Source organism: Choloepus didactylus, chromosome 2 (genome assembly GCF_015220235.1).
Source record: "Choloepus didactylus isolate mChoDid1 chromosome 2, mChoDid1.pri, whole genome shotgun sequence".
Lineage (NCBI taxonomy): Eukaryota > Metazoa > Chordata > Mammalia > Pilosa > Megalonychidae > Choloepus > Choloepus didactylus.
The window spans coordinates 34,685,934-34,699,427 of record NC_051308.1 but is presented as its reverse complement, the minus strand read 5'-3'; the positions used below and the strand labels follow the sequence as shown (position 1 = coordinate 34,699,427).

Below are 13,494 nucleotides of genomic sequence, written 5' to 3'. Positions count from 1 at the left end.
GAAAGAGATAGAGAGAATTTTAACAGACATATATAGTACCTTACATCCCAAATCACCAGGACACCCATTTTTCTCTAGTGATCACAGATCTTTCTCCAGAAGGGACCATGAACTGGGACATAAAACAAGCCTCAAGAAATTTAAAAAAAAAAAAAAATGAATATACTCAAAGGACATTCTCCAAACACAATGGAATACAAATAGAAGTCAATAATTTTTGAACTATAATTCCACTATTTACTTCCTACATGATGAAAAATACACAAACTCTAAGGACAAATCAGTGGTTTTGAACTCAGTGTAAAATATGTAATTTTAGACAACTATATAAAGGTGGGGGAATGAAGGAGTATAGGAACATAGTTTATGTGCCCTATTGAAATGAAGGTGGTATCAAAGAAAAACAAGATTGATAGGGATTTAAGAGGTTAATTTTAAGCCCCACAGTAAACACAAAGAAATTATCGAAGAATATAACCATAGAGATGAAAAGTAGAGTTTGGGTTAAGAGAAATGGAGGAAGGGGCAATGGGGAGTTAAGAAATGAGTGTGGAGTTGCTGTTTGAGGTGAAGGGAAATTTCTAGCAATGGATGGTGGGAAAGAGCATAACATCATTCTAAATGTGATTAATCCCACTAATGGAAGTCTAGGGAGGGGGAGGAATAGGAAGATTTAAGCTGTATATGTGTTTCCACAATTGAAAAAAGAAAAAAAAAAAAAAGATGACAATTGAATGCTAAGGATGAACTTGGATGGGATTGGAGGGTGGAGGACAGGTGGCTTGAAGGGACACAGTTGAGACATAAGGAAAAGGAAATATAGAATGTAAGCATTGTATCATTGTTGTATCTCTTATACTTAGCTGTGCTTAATGGAATTACATAAAAGAATGTTCTTGTTCATGGGAAGTACATACGTGAATTATAGTGTATGTTCAAGGATGTGTGCAGCTAACTCATGTTCAGAAGACAGACAAATATATGATGGATGATAGATAGGGAGGGAAAGAAATAGTGATGTGACAGCATGTTAAAGTTGGTGGATTGAGCTATCGGGGGAGCGGGGTCAGGGTATGATGGAATTCTGTGTATGGGGCTAGTATTGTTTTTGCAACTACTCATGTAACTTTGAATTTATCTCAAAATAAAAAAATATATTTATGAATAGAAAAAAATATATATATATATTTTTTTTTCCAAAACTGACAAAACTTAAGGGAAAAATAGATAAATCCACAATGATAGATGGAGATTGTAACACTACTTTTTCAATAATTGATTCAAAATAAAGACAAAATCAGTAAGGATTTAGAAGATTTAGCCAGAACTATCAAAACCCATGATTTATAAAATACTTTACAAACAACTGCATTCTTTTCAAGTGCACATAGAATATTCGCCTAGATGGACTGTATGCTGGACCATAAAATAAGTATCAATAAATTGTAAAGAATTAAAAGCTTACATAGAAATGGAACTGAATAGAGTCCAGAAACATTCCAGCATACACAAGAATTTAATTTGCAATAAAGTAATATTTCTAATCAGTTCTAATATACAACTAAATAAATATTTCTAATCAGTATTCTTTTTTTAAAACACTGTATAATTTGCCATTCTCCTATGTGAAAACATAGAAAGACCTTTACCTCTCTCCCAACACAGAAATAAAGTTTCAGATGAATTAAAAACCTAAATGTAAATGTATATTGACATATAGCCTATTTAGAAAGTGCTTCAAATAAAATTTTAAACATTTTTGGTTACATATTTTAGGTTTGCAAACTTGGTTCTTCTGATACAACAGATACTGATGGTAATATTTTTGAAGATATGGATAAAGATGTTAAAACTCCAGAAGTTCTGAGTAAGTATTATTAAATTCAATAAAGATTGTTAATTAACATAGAAGGCAAACTTTGAACAAATGTGATCTTTATTTGTATGTTAAAAACATATGTTTTTAATTTTATTTCAGAGTTTCTGAAATTTATGCTCTCTACTCACCCAGCAACAAGTTCCCCTTCCCTGCTCCTTCCATCCCCTGATAACCTTAAATCAAATCTACTTTCTTTTTCTGAGAATTTGCTATTAAAAATGTTTTTTGATTAATTGTATTTGTTCTTGTACTAATATTTTTTCTTGTGTATTTATTTAAAATTTGTAGTTTTCCCACTTATTATATTAAAGTATATATGTTTCTAATTATGTTATAGAAATACAAGGGCTTATATAGACCTTACAGTTTATAAATGACCATTAATATCTCACAGGAATCACATAAACATTAAAGGTAGAAATAAATAACGGTTTGAGAAGCAACAGTGGCAACGTACAATAGTATTGCTTCAGAAATGGAACTCCAAACAGTCCATATATTCCCAGGCCAAATCATATAACCCAAGCAGATTTATCTAAAGTGACTTGTACACGTATTATGTGCCAGACACTTTGCTACGTGCCTGGAGGTACAGACAGTGCATATAGCATTGTCTCTGCTCCAAAAGAGCTGACAGTCTATTGAATGAGTCCCAGCTATTTCTTTCACTACTCTAGATTGTACCTATGTCAGCACATCCACATAGTACATCTGTGATCCAGACATTGAAAGAGACTTCTGCTACTGCTTTTACTTTCTCAAGATTCCTGAATTTTTGTGTAACACTTTTGGCATTCAGTTGGAAGGGTATAGTAATTAGGCACATTAAGTTTTCTTAATGGGGCTTTAGTATAATCCCCACAGGAGGTACTTCAGCAAGTCAGAGCTTCACCTTAACAGTGGTGGCTTTATGGGTCTCCTGTACTTCTGGGATACTATAATGTCTTTCAGAGGGTAGCTATTCTCTGTCTGCCTTAACACATCCCCTATCCTAATCCAATAGATTTTCTAAAATCATGGAACAGGGTGTAGGGTATAGAGTTTGGAAAAAGGAGTGAAGTGGTTCACAGTGTGAGATACCCTAGACTTTGATTCTTTCTTCAAAGGGGCATCTGTTTCCCTTAGGGGAATTGCCATAGGGGGCAATATCTCCAAGGCAATACCTCCAGGCGGAAGGGGCAAATTCACAAACCATGTTATGGAAAAGAGAAAATCATGGAACTTTTCCCTATCCAAAATTTAAGAGTTAATTATACATTTCAGCAATCTAAGAATATCTAAGAAATGCTTAAAGAGTTATTAAATATACATTTAATAAATATTGGAGCATATGCATTAACACATTTACTCCAGTGTTTTCTAGGATATTATTTTTCATCTTACTTAAAAATGTTCCCTAAATTAAATAGGAAATTTGCAAGATTGTAATGAGAGAAGACTAAGATTATTATTAGCTACATTAAAAATATTTTTCCCTCCAGATGTTGATTGGCAGTGGATTGTATTAGATGGTCCAGTGGATACATTGTGGGTAGAAAATCTAAACTCTGTGCTAGATGACACTAGAACTTTGTGCCTAGCAAACAGTGAGAGAATAGCTTTAACAGATAAAATAAGAATGATTTTTGAAGTCGACAGTCTCTCTCAGGCCAGTCCTGCTACTGTCAGCCGATGTGCAATGGTCTATATGGTAAGTTTCCAAAAACAAATTTCTTAATAAAGAAAATGTGTTGTTTAGGATAATATAACTAAGCATTATCTAAAGCATTTTTATTTTATTTTTACTTCTGGATCCATGATGTTGACCCCAATAGTTTCAAAGTTTTCTGTCCCCCAAAGCTTCATGACCCACAAATGAGTATGAATGTAATTATTGGTACTAATACTAGTTTTAGTAACTGAAGGGTCAGAATATTCCACAACTATATTAGGCAGCTTGTGTGGACTGTTTTTCCAATAGAGGTGGAGGATTGTCCTGAGATCTTCTTTTGCCTGCACCATGACCCTTAGGACTGGGGAAACACATTACCAAGACAGTGGTGAGGAGGTAGAAAACACAACAGAGAGGAAGCACTTTGTATACACAAAGTAAGTTATTAGCCATGATAAGCCCAATGCTATAGTCTACTTATCTGAATGTGATGAAGAAAAGCTATGTATAGGACTGGCCTTCTAGGTAAGCAGTTCCCCTTCACCACATACACATAGTCTCAACACACCTTCCGACACATAATCTTGCTTGTTGTCTGTTAGACCATAATTTAAAATCACCAGTCATTCCAAAGAAGAGTAGTTCTTTAAGCTGTTTTTGATAATTTGCTCTTTAGTGAATGATGATGCTAAGCTATATTTGACAGGGGGCAGTGGTGAAGTGGAAAGAAAGTAACAAACTAGGAGGACACTATGCATTTTTTATTTACATAAAACTGTCTGTGCTTTTTATTATTAGGATCCTGTTGATTTGGGGTGGGAGCCTTATGTTAAGTCATGGCTTTTTAAAACTTCTAAAATTATGAGTCAAACAGGAGTAGATTGTCTTGAATTCATGATTAAAAGAAGTGTCAGAGATGGACTACAATTTTTAAAGAAGCATCAGAAATTTCAGCCATTTCCTGTACAGGACATAACAATCGTCATCACTCTCTGTAGAATTCTTGATGCTTTCTTTGAATTCATGAGTACAAATGGAGGCTTTGGACAAGGTGAGTTTCTTTCCCCTTAAGTCATATTAACAGCATTAAATCTTAGCTATTCCATGCTGAGTATTTATTACCTTCTATTAGAGTTTCTTAAAATTTTTATTCCACTACCATGTTATACAAACTAAAATTTCCCCTTTTAACCACATACAAATATATAATTCATTGCTGTTAATTACATGCCCAATGTTGTTTTACCATCACTGCTACCATTCCCAAAACTTTTCCATTGTCTCAACTAGAAACTTTGTACATTTTAAGCCTTAACTCCCTATTCCCTACACCTACACTGTCCCCTGGTATTCATTCTGACTCTGTAAGTTTTCTGTTTCTAATTATTTCATGTCAGTGGGCTCATACAATATTTGTCCTTTTGTGTCTGGCTGATTTCACTCAACATGAAGTCTTCAAGGTTCATTCATGTTAAAACATGTATCAGGACTTTATTCCTTTATTGGCTGAATAATATTCCATTGTATGTATATACTGATTTTGTTTATCTGTTCATCAGTTGATGGACACTTGGGTTGCTTCCATCTTTTGGCAATTGTGAATTATGCCACTATGAACAACAGTATTCAGATTATCTATTCGAGTCCCTGCTTTCAATTCTTTTGGGTATATACCTGAAAGTAGGTTTGCTTGGTCATATGACATTTCTGTACTTAACTTTCTGAGGAACTGACAAACCATCTTCCACAGCAGCTGCATTCCCACCAACAATGAATGAGTATTTCTATTTCTCTACATCTCTAACACTTATAATTTCCCATTTTCTTAAGAGTAGCCATTCTAGTGGGTGTGAAATGCTATCTCATTGCATTTTTGATTTGCATTTCCCTAATATCTAATGATGTTAAGCATCTTTTCATGTGCTTTTGGGCCATTTGTATATCTTCTTTGAAGAAATGTCAATTCAAGTCTTTTGCCCATTTTTTAATTGGGTTGCTTGTCTTTTTGCTGTTGAGTTGAAAGATTTCTTTATATAGAGTCTGGATACTAAGCTTTTATCAAAATGTTACTTCCAAATATTTTCTCCCTTTGGTAGGTTATCATTTTACTTTCTTAATAAAGTCCTTAGATGCACAAAAGCTGTTAATTTTGATGAGGTTCCATTTATCTATTTTTTTCTTTTGTTGCTTTGCTTTTGGTATAAAGTCTAAGAAACCATTGCCTAACACAACAAGGTCCTAAAGATGCTACCCTACATTTTCTTCTACAGGTGTTTGATAGTTCTAGCTCTTATATTTAGGTTTGATAGTTCTAGCTCTTATATTTAGGTTTTTTATTCATTTTGAGTTGTTTTTTGTATATTATGTGTATATGACCTCTGCAAATAATAACACATTTGTCTCTTCCTTTTAATTTCTTAAACATCTTTTTCCCCCCTAATTTTTGCTAACTTGACTAGGACATCCAAAATAATGTTGAATAGTAACAGAGGTAGTAGGTGAAATATTTTACCCACTTTAAAAGGAATACACCCCATGATTACCTGTAAGTATGTTTATTATAGGTTTTAAATAGGAATCAAAAGAAAGTTGTTTTCTATTTTTTCTTGATTTCCTCTTCAGATTGTTCATTGCTGGTATATAAAAACACTATGATTTTGGGGTGTTGATCTTGCACCCTGATACTTTAGTGAATTCATTTAATAGCTCTTAGAGTTTTGTTGTAGATTTTTTTCAGGATATTTTGTATAAAGGCTCATGTTATCTGCAGATAGGGAAAGTTTTACTTCTTCCTTTCCAATTTGAATGCCTTGTACTTCTTTTTCTTGCCTAATTGCTCTGGTTAGAACTTCCAGTACAGTATTGAATATCATTGGTGAAAGTGGGCATTCTTGTCTGGTTTCAGATCTTAGAGGGAAGGTTTTCACTCTTCCACCATTAAGTGTGATATTACCTGTGGTTTTTCATATGTGCCCTTCATCATGCTGTGTAAGTTTCCTTCTAGTCCCAATTTTCTAATAGTTTTTATCAACAAGGAGTAGGGTGCTGGATTTTGTCAAATACCTTTTCAGCGTCAATTGAGATTTTCCTGTGGTTTTCTTCTTTCTCTCTGTTAATGCAGAATATTACAATAACTGATTTTCTTATGTTGAATCATCCATGTGTACCTGGGATAAATCCCGCTTGGTCATGGTGCATAATTCTTTTAAGGTGCTCTTAGATTCAGTTTGCTGGTATTTTTTCGAGAATTTTTGCACCTATATTCATAAGATCTTGGTCCGTAATTTTCTTTTCCCGTGGTATCTTTATCTGACTTTGGTATAAGCATGATTTTGGCCTCATAGAGCGAATTAGGAAGTGTTCCCTTCTCTTCTTTATCTTGAAAGAGTTTGAGCAAGATGGTATTAATTCTTTTGGAATATTTGGCAAATTACCCATGAAGCCGTCTGGTCCTGGGATTTTCTTTGCTGGGAAGTTTTTGTTTACTGATTCAGTCTCTTTACTAGTTATTGGTTTGTTGAGAGCTTCTATTTCTTCTTGAGTCGGTGTAAGTAGTATTTGTGTTCTTGTAATTTGTCCATTTCATCTAGGTATCTAATTTATTGGCATACAGTTGTTCATAATATCCTCATATAGCCCTTTTATTTCAGTAGAGTTGGTGTTAATGTCCCCCTTTTCATTTCTAATTTTAGTGATTTGTAACTTTCTCCTCTTTTATTTTTTCAGACTGGCTAAAGGTTTGTCAATTTTATTGATTTTTTCCAAGAACCAACTTTTGGTTTTATTGATTTTCTCTATTGTTTTGTTATTCTCCATTTCATCTATCTCTACTCTAACCTTTTTTACTTACTTTTTAGCTTCCTTTAGGTTTAGTTTGCTCTTCTCCCAGTTTTGAAGTTAGGTCTCTTTTGAAATATTTTTTTTAATTTTATTTTGAAATAAATTCGAACTTACAGGAACAGTTGCAAAAACAATACAAACCCCATACACAGAACTCCAGCATACCCCGACCCCCCTCCCCTGATACCCTGATCCACCAACTTTAATATCCTGTCACATCACCATTTCTTTCTTTCCCTCCCTCCCTCCCTATCATCCATCATCTATTGCTCTGTCTTCTGAACATTTGACAGCAAGCTGCACACATCTCTGAACAAACAATATAATTCACATATACATTTCCCATGAACAGAACATTCTTTTATGCAATCCCATGAAGCGCAGCTAAGAAGTTTAAGAAATTCAACATTGATACAAAGCTTAGATTCTATATTTCCTTTTCTTACTCTTATGTCCCAACTGTGTCCCTTTGATGCTTCTCTCCTCCATCCTCACATCCCATCCAGGATCATCCTTGGCATTTAATTGTCATTATCTATTTAGACTGCCTTTTTTTTTTTTTTCAATTGTGGAAACATATATACAGCCTAAATCTTCCCATTCTAACCCCTCCCTAGCATTCCATTAGTGGGATTAATCACATTTAGAATGTTGCAATGCTATCACCTTCCCACCATCCATTACTAGAAATTTCCCTTCACCCCAAACAGAAACCCTACACTCATTTCTTAATTCCCCATTGTCCCTTCCCCCACTTCTTGTAACCCATACTTCACTTTTCATCTCTACGGTCATATTCTCTGATACTTTCTTTGTGTTTACCATGGGGCTTAAATTTAACCTCTTAAATCTATAACAATCTTGTTTTTCTTTGATGCCAATTTAACTTCAATAGGACACATAAACTATGTTCCTATACTCCTCCATTCCCCCACCTTTATGTAGTTCTTGCCAAAAATTACATATTTTACATTGAGTCCAAAACCACTGATTTATCATTGCAGTTTATGTATTTTAGATCCTGTAGAAAGTAAATAGTGGAGTTACAAATCAAAAACGCAGTAGTAGGGGGACCATCGGGTCATATGGTAATTCTATACTTGGCTTTCTGAGGAACTGCCAAACGGACTTCCACAGCAGCTGCACCATTTGACATACCCTACTACTAGGTATATACTCGAAAAAACTGAAAGCAGGGACTTGAAAAGATATTTGCACACCGATGTTCACAGCAGCATTATCACAATTGCCAAAAAGATGGAAACAACCCAGTGCCCATCAACTGATGAATGCATAAGCAAAATGTTGTATATACATACAATGGACTATTAATTAGCATTAAAAAGTAATGAAGTTCTGATTCATGTGACAACATGGATGAACCTTGAAGACATCGTGTTAAGTGAAATAAGCCAGACACAAATGGATAAATATTATATGATCTCACTGACATGAAATAATTAGAATAAGCAAAGTCATAGAATCAGAACCTAGAATATATGCTAGGTTGGGGCGGTGGGGGGTGGGGTGGGCAAGGGAATGGGGAGTGGTGCTTGAATTGTGCAGTTTCTGTTGGAGTTGACTGTGAAGTTTTGGTAATGGATGGTGGTGATGGTAGCACAACATCGTGAATATAATTAAGAGCAATGAATTATATATGTGAAAGTTGTTCAAAGGGGAACTGTTAGGTCATGTATATGTTACTAGAATTAAAATTAAAAGAAAAAACATAGGATTGAACAACACATATTAGTGTAAACAATGGACTATAGTTAATATTATAATTATAAAAATATTTTCCATGAATTATAATAAACGTACCATGCTAATGCAAGATGTTAAAAATAGGGTGGCTTGAGAACTCTGTATTTTATATTTTATGCATGGTATTTCTGTAAATCTATAATTTCTGTAACAAAAAAATTAGTAATAAAAAAATCTTAGTTTTCAGCATTGAAAAACAAAAACAAAAACGTAATAGTATTGGTATTTATATTTACCATGTGATCTTTACTGGAAATCTTTATTTCTTCATGTGGTTTCAGTCAATTGTTTAGTGTCCCTTCCTTTCAGCCTACTCAATTCCCTTTAGCATTTCTTACGGGACTGGTCTACTAGAGATGAAGTCCCTCAGCTTTTTTTTTTTTTTTTTTTTTTTTTTTTTTTAACTTTGGGTAAGTTGTTTTAATGTTCCTGAGCCTTCATGTGTGAAATGCAGGACAGTAAATATTACAGTGAGGTAATAAGGTATAACAGGCTTAACACAGTAAGGACACAATAAAGGGTGGTTATTTTAACATGAATTCAAGTGACATTCCAACCAAGTAACACAAGTAATAATATATTTACCATATAGATTTAAAAAGTTGTTCAGGTCACTCTGGTGGGCACTCTTACGCACAATTTAGACAACCCTTTTTAGGTTCTAAAGAATTGGGGTAGCTGGTGGTGGATACCTGAAGCTATCAAACTACAACCCAGAACCCATGAATCTCAAAGACAATTGTACAAAAAGGTAGCTTATGAGGGGTGACAATGGGATTGGGAAAGCCATAAGGACCATACTGCCCTTTGTCTAGTTTATGGATGGATGAGTAGAAAAATAGGGGAAGGAAACAAACAAACAAACAGACAAAGGTACCCAATGTTCTTTTTTACTTTAATTGCTCTTTTTCACTTTAATTATTATTCTTGTTATTTCTGTGTGTGTGCTAATGAAGGTGTCAGGGATTGATTTAGGTGATGAATGTACAACTATGTAATGGTCCTGTGAACAATTGAATGTATGATTTGTTTTGTATGACTGCGTGGTATGTGAATATATCTCAATAAAATGAAGATTTAAAAGAAAAAAAAAAAAAGTTGTTCAATGTCATCCTCTCATTTACCCAGAAGAGAATTAAAGCCAACCTGTTTAACTGAGTGACAGGACTGCTGAATGTCTGAATTGGAAATCAATTATATACTATTCAGTCCAACCCTCTCATTTAACAAATGGGAAAATGGAGGTCTAGGGAGTTTATAAAAACTTCCTACAGAGATTCAGCTTCTTTGGGGCTGAGTCAAGTCTAGGACCAGGTTTTTTTTCACTAAAATGAACATCTCTTTCATTTACGTGGCTCCGTGACCTGCCCTCGTTTATTACATATCACTCAGCTTATGGAGATGGCATTTTGTTTCCTTCTTGTCTTTGGGAGGCAGATAGTCTGGGAGACTTTTTGCATTCTTCGATCCTAGTATTTCAGCAGCTAATCCTACATTGACCCTTAAATTAAAACACAAAACATCTCTGTGTGTACTATATAATTTATATATGGGAAAAGCAGCACCCTGTCTCCCAGGGTCACCCCGGCAGCCACACCCTGGTGGTCACTGAGCATGAGCAGGAGATGGACTCCGGTTTGAGAATTCCTAAGTTGCCTTTGACATGTCTACATTAACGAGCTCAGAAGTGTGTATGGTTTCAAAGAGTGTGGGGACACTTATGGCTACCCTTTAATGAGTCTCACTTTGGGAAAGAGAGTGGGGATGGCCAGGTACTCTTCATGTAATTTTGCAGTAAGAATAAAGAATGAGGCCAGTTCACTCTTCCTTCCAGAATTTTTCCTTCTTAATATTTTACTTTGTTAGAGGGTAATTATGTTAACATATGGGTATGTCCTCATGACAAAAGGGAGATCATATGAAGGAGGAAATCAGACAATAAATAGAAAAAAACGCTTTAGGAATTAAAAGTCAGAACTTGGCAGTGGGGTGGGAGGCGGCTCATTCTTTGCACAGAGCCCTTACACACCATGCAAATGTCCTCAAAAGCAGGAATGGAAAAGAACAGACACTCACGCAGCTGTAGAACAAAGCTGGGGCCTTGGCTTTATAGCTTTTAATGTCCTTAAAAATGGGCTGGTCATCAAGTGTCTTTTCCAGAATAGGCCAAGGAAGATAAGTCCAATTTGGTTTTCAAAGCTGCAGTCAGCTCTGCAGTCAGCAGCTCATGGAGGGAAACGCCGTCGTGGGAGTACACCCAGTTTTTTCCAGTCCAATCATAGCGCTTGGGCCCACTGGATGGAGAAGATAACCAGATTTGCTTGTTTGGGGTTTGCTTATTGATCACGTAGGTTCCCAGATCTCCACCCAGTTTAATTGTTAAAACATCACTCCCAAATGAGACATCATAATCCTCAAATGTGTAAGATTTATCTGCAAGGTCTTCAAAAAACTCTGCTAAGGAATCCAGAGTTTCCTCTGCCAGTCTTTCATAGGTGGTGTCATCTGGAGAGCCTGGATCACCCAAAGTTCCTGTTTTCCTCAGATTCATCAAACGGGCACTCTGCTTTTTGGTATTCAGAATCTGATTGAGGCAGCGGAAGTTCAAGCTGTCTTGGCCAGGTGCCCAGTTTGCGGCGGTCCGGTGCCCAGGTCCCGGCGGCCGCAGAGCAGGGTGTGTTCCGCCAGCGGCCAGGCAGTAGTACAGGCCTGTGCCGGGCCCTGGGGCGCCGCCCGGGGCAGAAAGCCGGCAGCTGCACGGCGCCCGAGCATCCACATGGAGTCCCTCAGCTTTTGATTATCCGGGAGTGTTTTCATCTCCCCCTCATTTTTACCCTCCAGGTGTTTTGTGAATTTTCTAAGTCTCTGATGGTTATTGACTTCTATTTGTGCTCCATTGTGGTCAGAGAATGTGCTTTGAATATATTCAATTTTTTTTGATTTATTGAGGCTTGTTTTATGTCCCAGCATATGGTATATTCTGGAGAAAGATCCATTATCTCTAGAGAAGAATGTGTGTCCTGGTGATTTGGGATGTAATGTTCTATATATGTCTGTTAAATTTCTCTATATCTCTCTCTCTTTGTTTCTCTGTTGGTAGGGCTCCCTTTAGTATCTGAAGTAGGCAGGTCTTTTATTAGCAAAATCTCTCAGCATTTGTTTGTGAAAAATTTAAGCTCTCCCTCAAATTGGAAGGAGAGTTTTGCTGGATAAAGTATTCTTGGTTGGAAATTTTTCTCTCTCAGAATTTTAAATATGTCATGCCATTGCCTTCTTGCCTCCATGGTGGCTGCTGAGTAGTCACTACCTAATCTTATGTTGTTTCCTTTGTATGTGGTGAATTGCTTTCTCTTGCTGCTTTCAGAACTTGCTCCTTCTCTTCAGTATTTGACAGTCTGATCAGAATATGTCTTGGAGTAGGTTTATTTGGATTTATTCTATGTAGAGTTTGCTGGATGTGCCGGTTTGAATGTATTGTGTCCCCCCAAACGCCATTAGCTTTGATGTAATCTTGTGTGGGCAGATGTTATCAGTGTTGATTAGATTATAATTCTTTGAGTGTTTCTTTGGAGATGTGCCCCACCCAGCTGTGGGTGATAACTCTCATGAGATAATTTCCATGGAGGCATGGCCCCACCCCATTCAGGGTGGGCCTTGATCAGTGGAGCCATATAAATGAGCTGACAAGCAGAAGGAACTCAGTGCAGCTGTGAGTGACATTTTGAAGAGGAGCTACAGCAAAGGGGGACACTTTGAAGAAAGCACAGGAGCTGCAGATGAGAGACAGTTTGAAAATGGTCATTGAAAGCAGACTCTTGCTCCGGAGAAGCTGAGAGAGGACAAATATCCCAAGTGCAACTAAGAGTGACATTTTTGAGGAACTGTAGCCTAGAAAGGAACGTTTTGGGAGAAAGCCATTTTGAAACCAGAACTTTGGAGCAGACACCAGCCACGTGCCTTCCCAGCTAACAGAGGTTTTCCAGACACCATCGGCCATCCTTCAGTGAAGATACCCGATTGCTGATGAGCTACCTTGGACACTTTATGGCCTTAAGACTGTAACTGTGTAACCAGATAAACCCCATTTTATAAAAGCCAATCCATCTCTGGTGTTTTGCATTCTGGCAGCATTAGCAAACTAGAACACTGGGCATTTATGCTTTGTGTATTTCTATTGTGTAGAAGGTTTGGGAAGTTTTCCCCAACGATTTCTCTGAATACTCTTTCTAGACCTTTACTCTCCTCTTCCCCTTCTGGGACACCAATGAGTCTTAAATTTGGACGTTTTATTTTATCTATCATATCTCTGAGATCCATTTCAATTTTTTCAATTTTTTTCCCCATTCTTTCTTTTGTTCTT

At 36.3% G+C, this 13,494-nt stretch overlaps 1 protein-coding gene and 1 pseudogene across 1 annotated transcript in view; one reads left to right on the top strand and one right to left on the bottom strand.

The window, feature by feature from the left end:
* The window catches only part of DNAH14 (dynein axonemal heavy chain 14), a 426,387-nt gene that overhangs the window by 188,777 nt on the left and 224,116 nt on the right, over positions 1-13,494 (top strand). Inside the window, exons 37-39 of the mRNA XM_037805786.1 lie at positions 1,777-1,867; positions 3,361-3,569; positions 4,329-4,581. Of these exons, the coding sequence (XP_037661714.1) occupies positions 1,777-1,867; positions 3,361-3,569; positions 4,329-4,581 (553 nt within the window). The remainder of the gene's footprint in view (positions 1-1,776; positions 1,868-3,360; positions 3,570-4,328; positions 4,582-13,494) is intronic.
* LOC119524304 lies at positions 11,263-11,912 on the bottom strand (annotated as a pseudogene).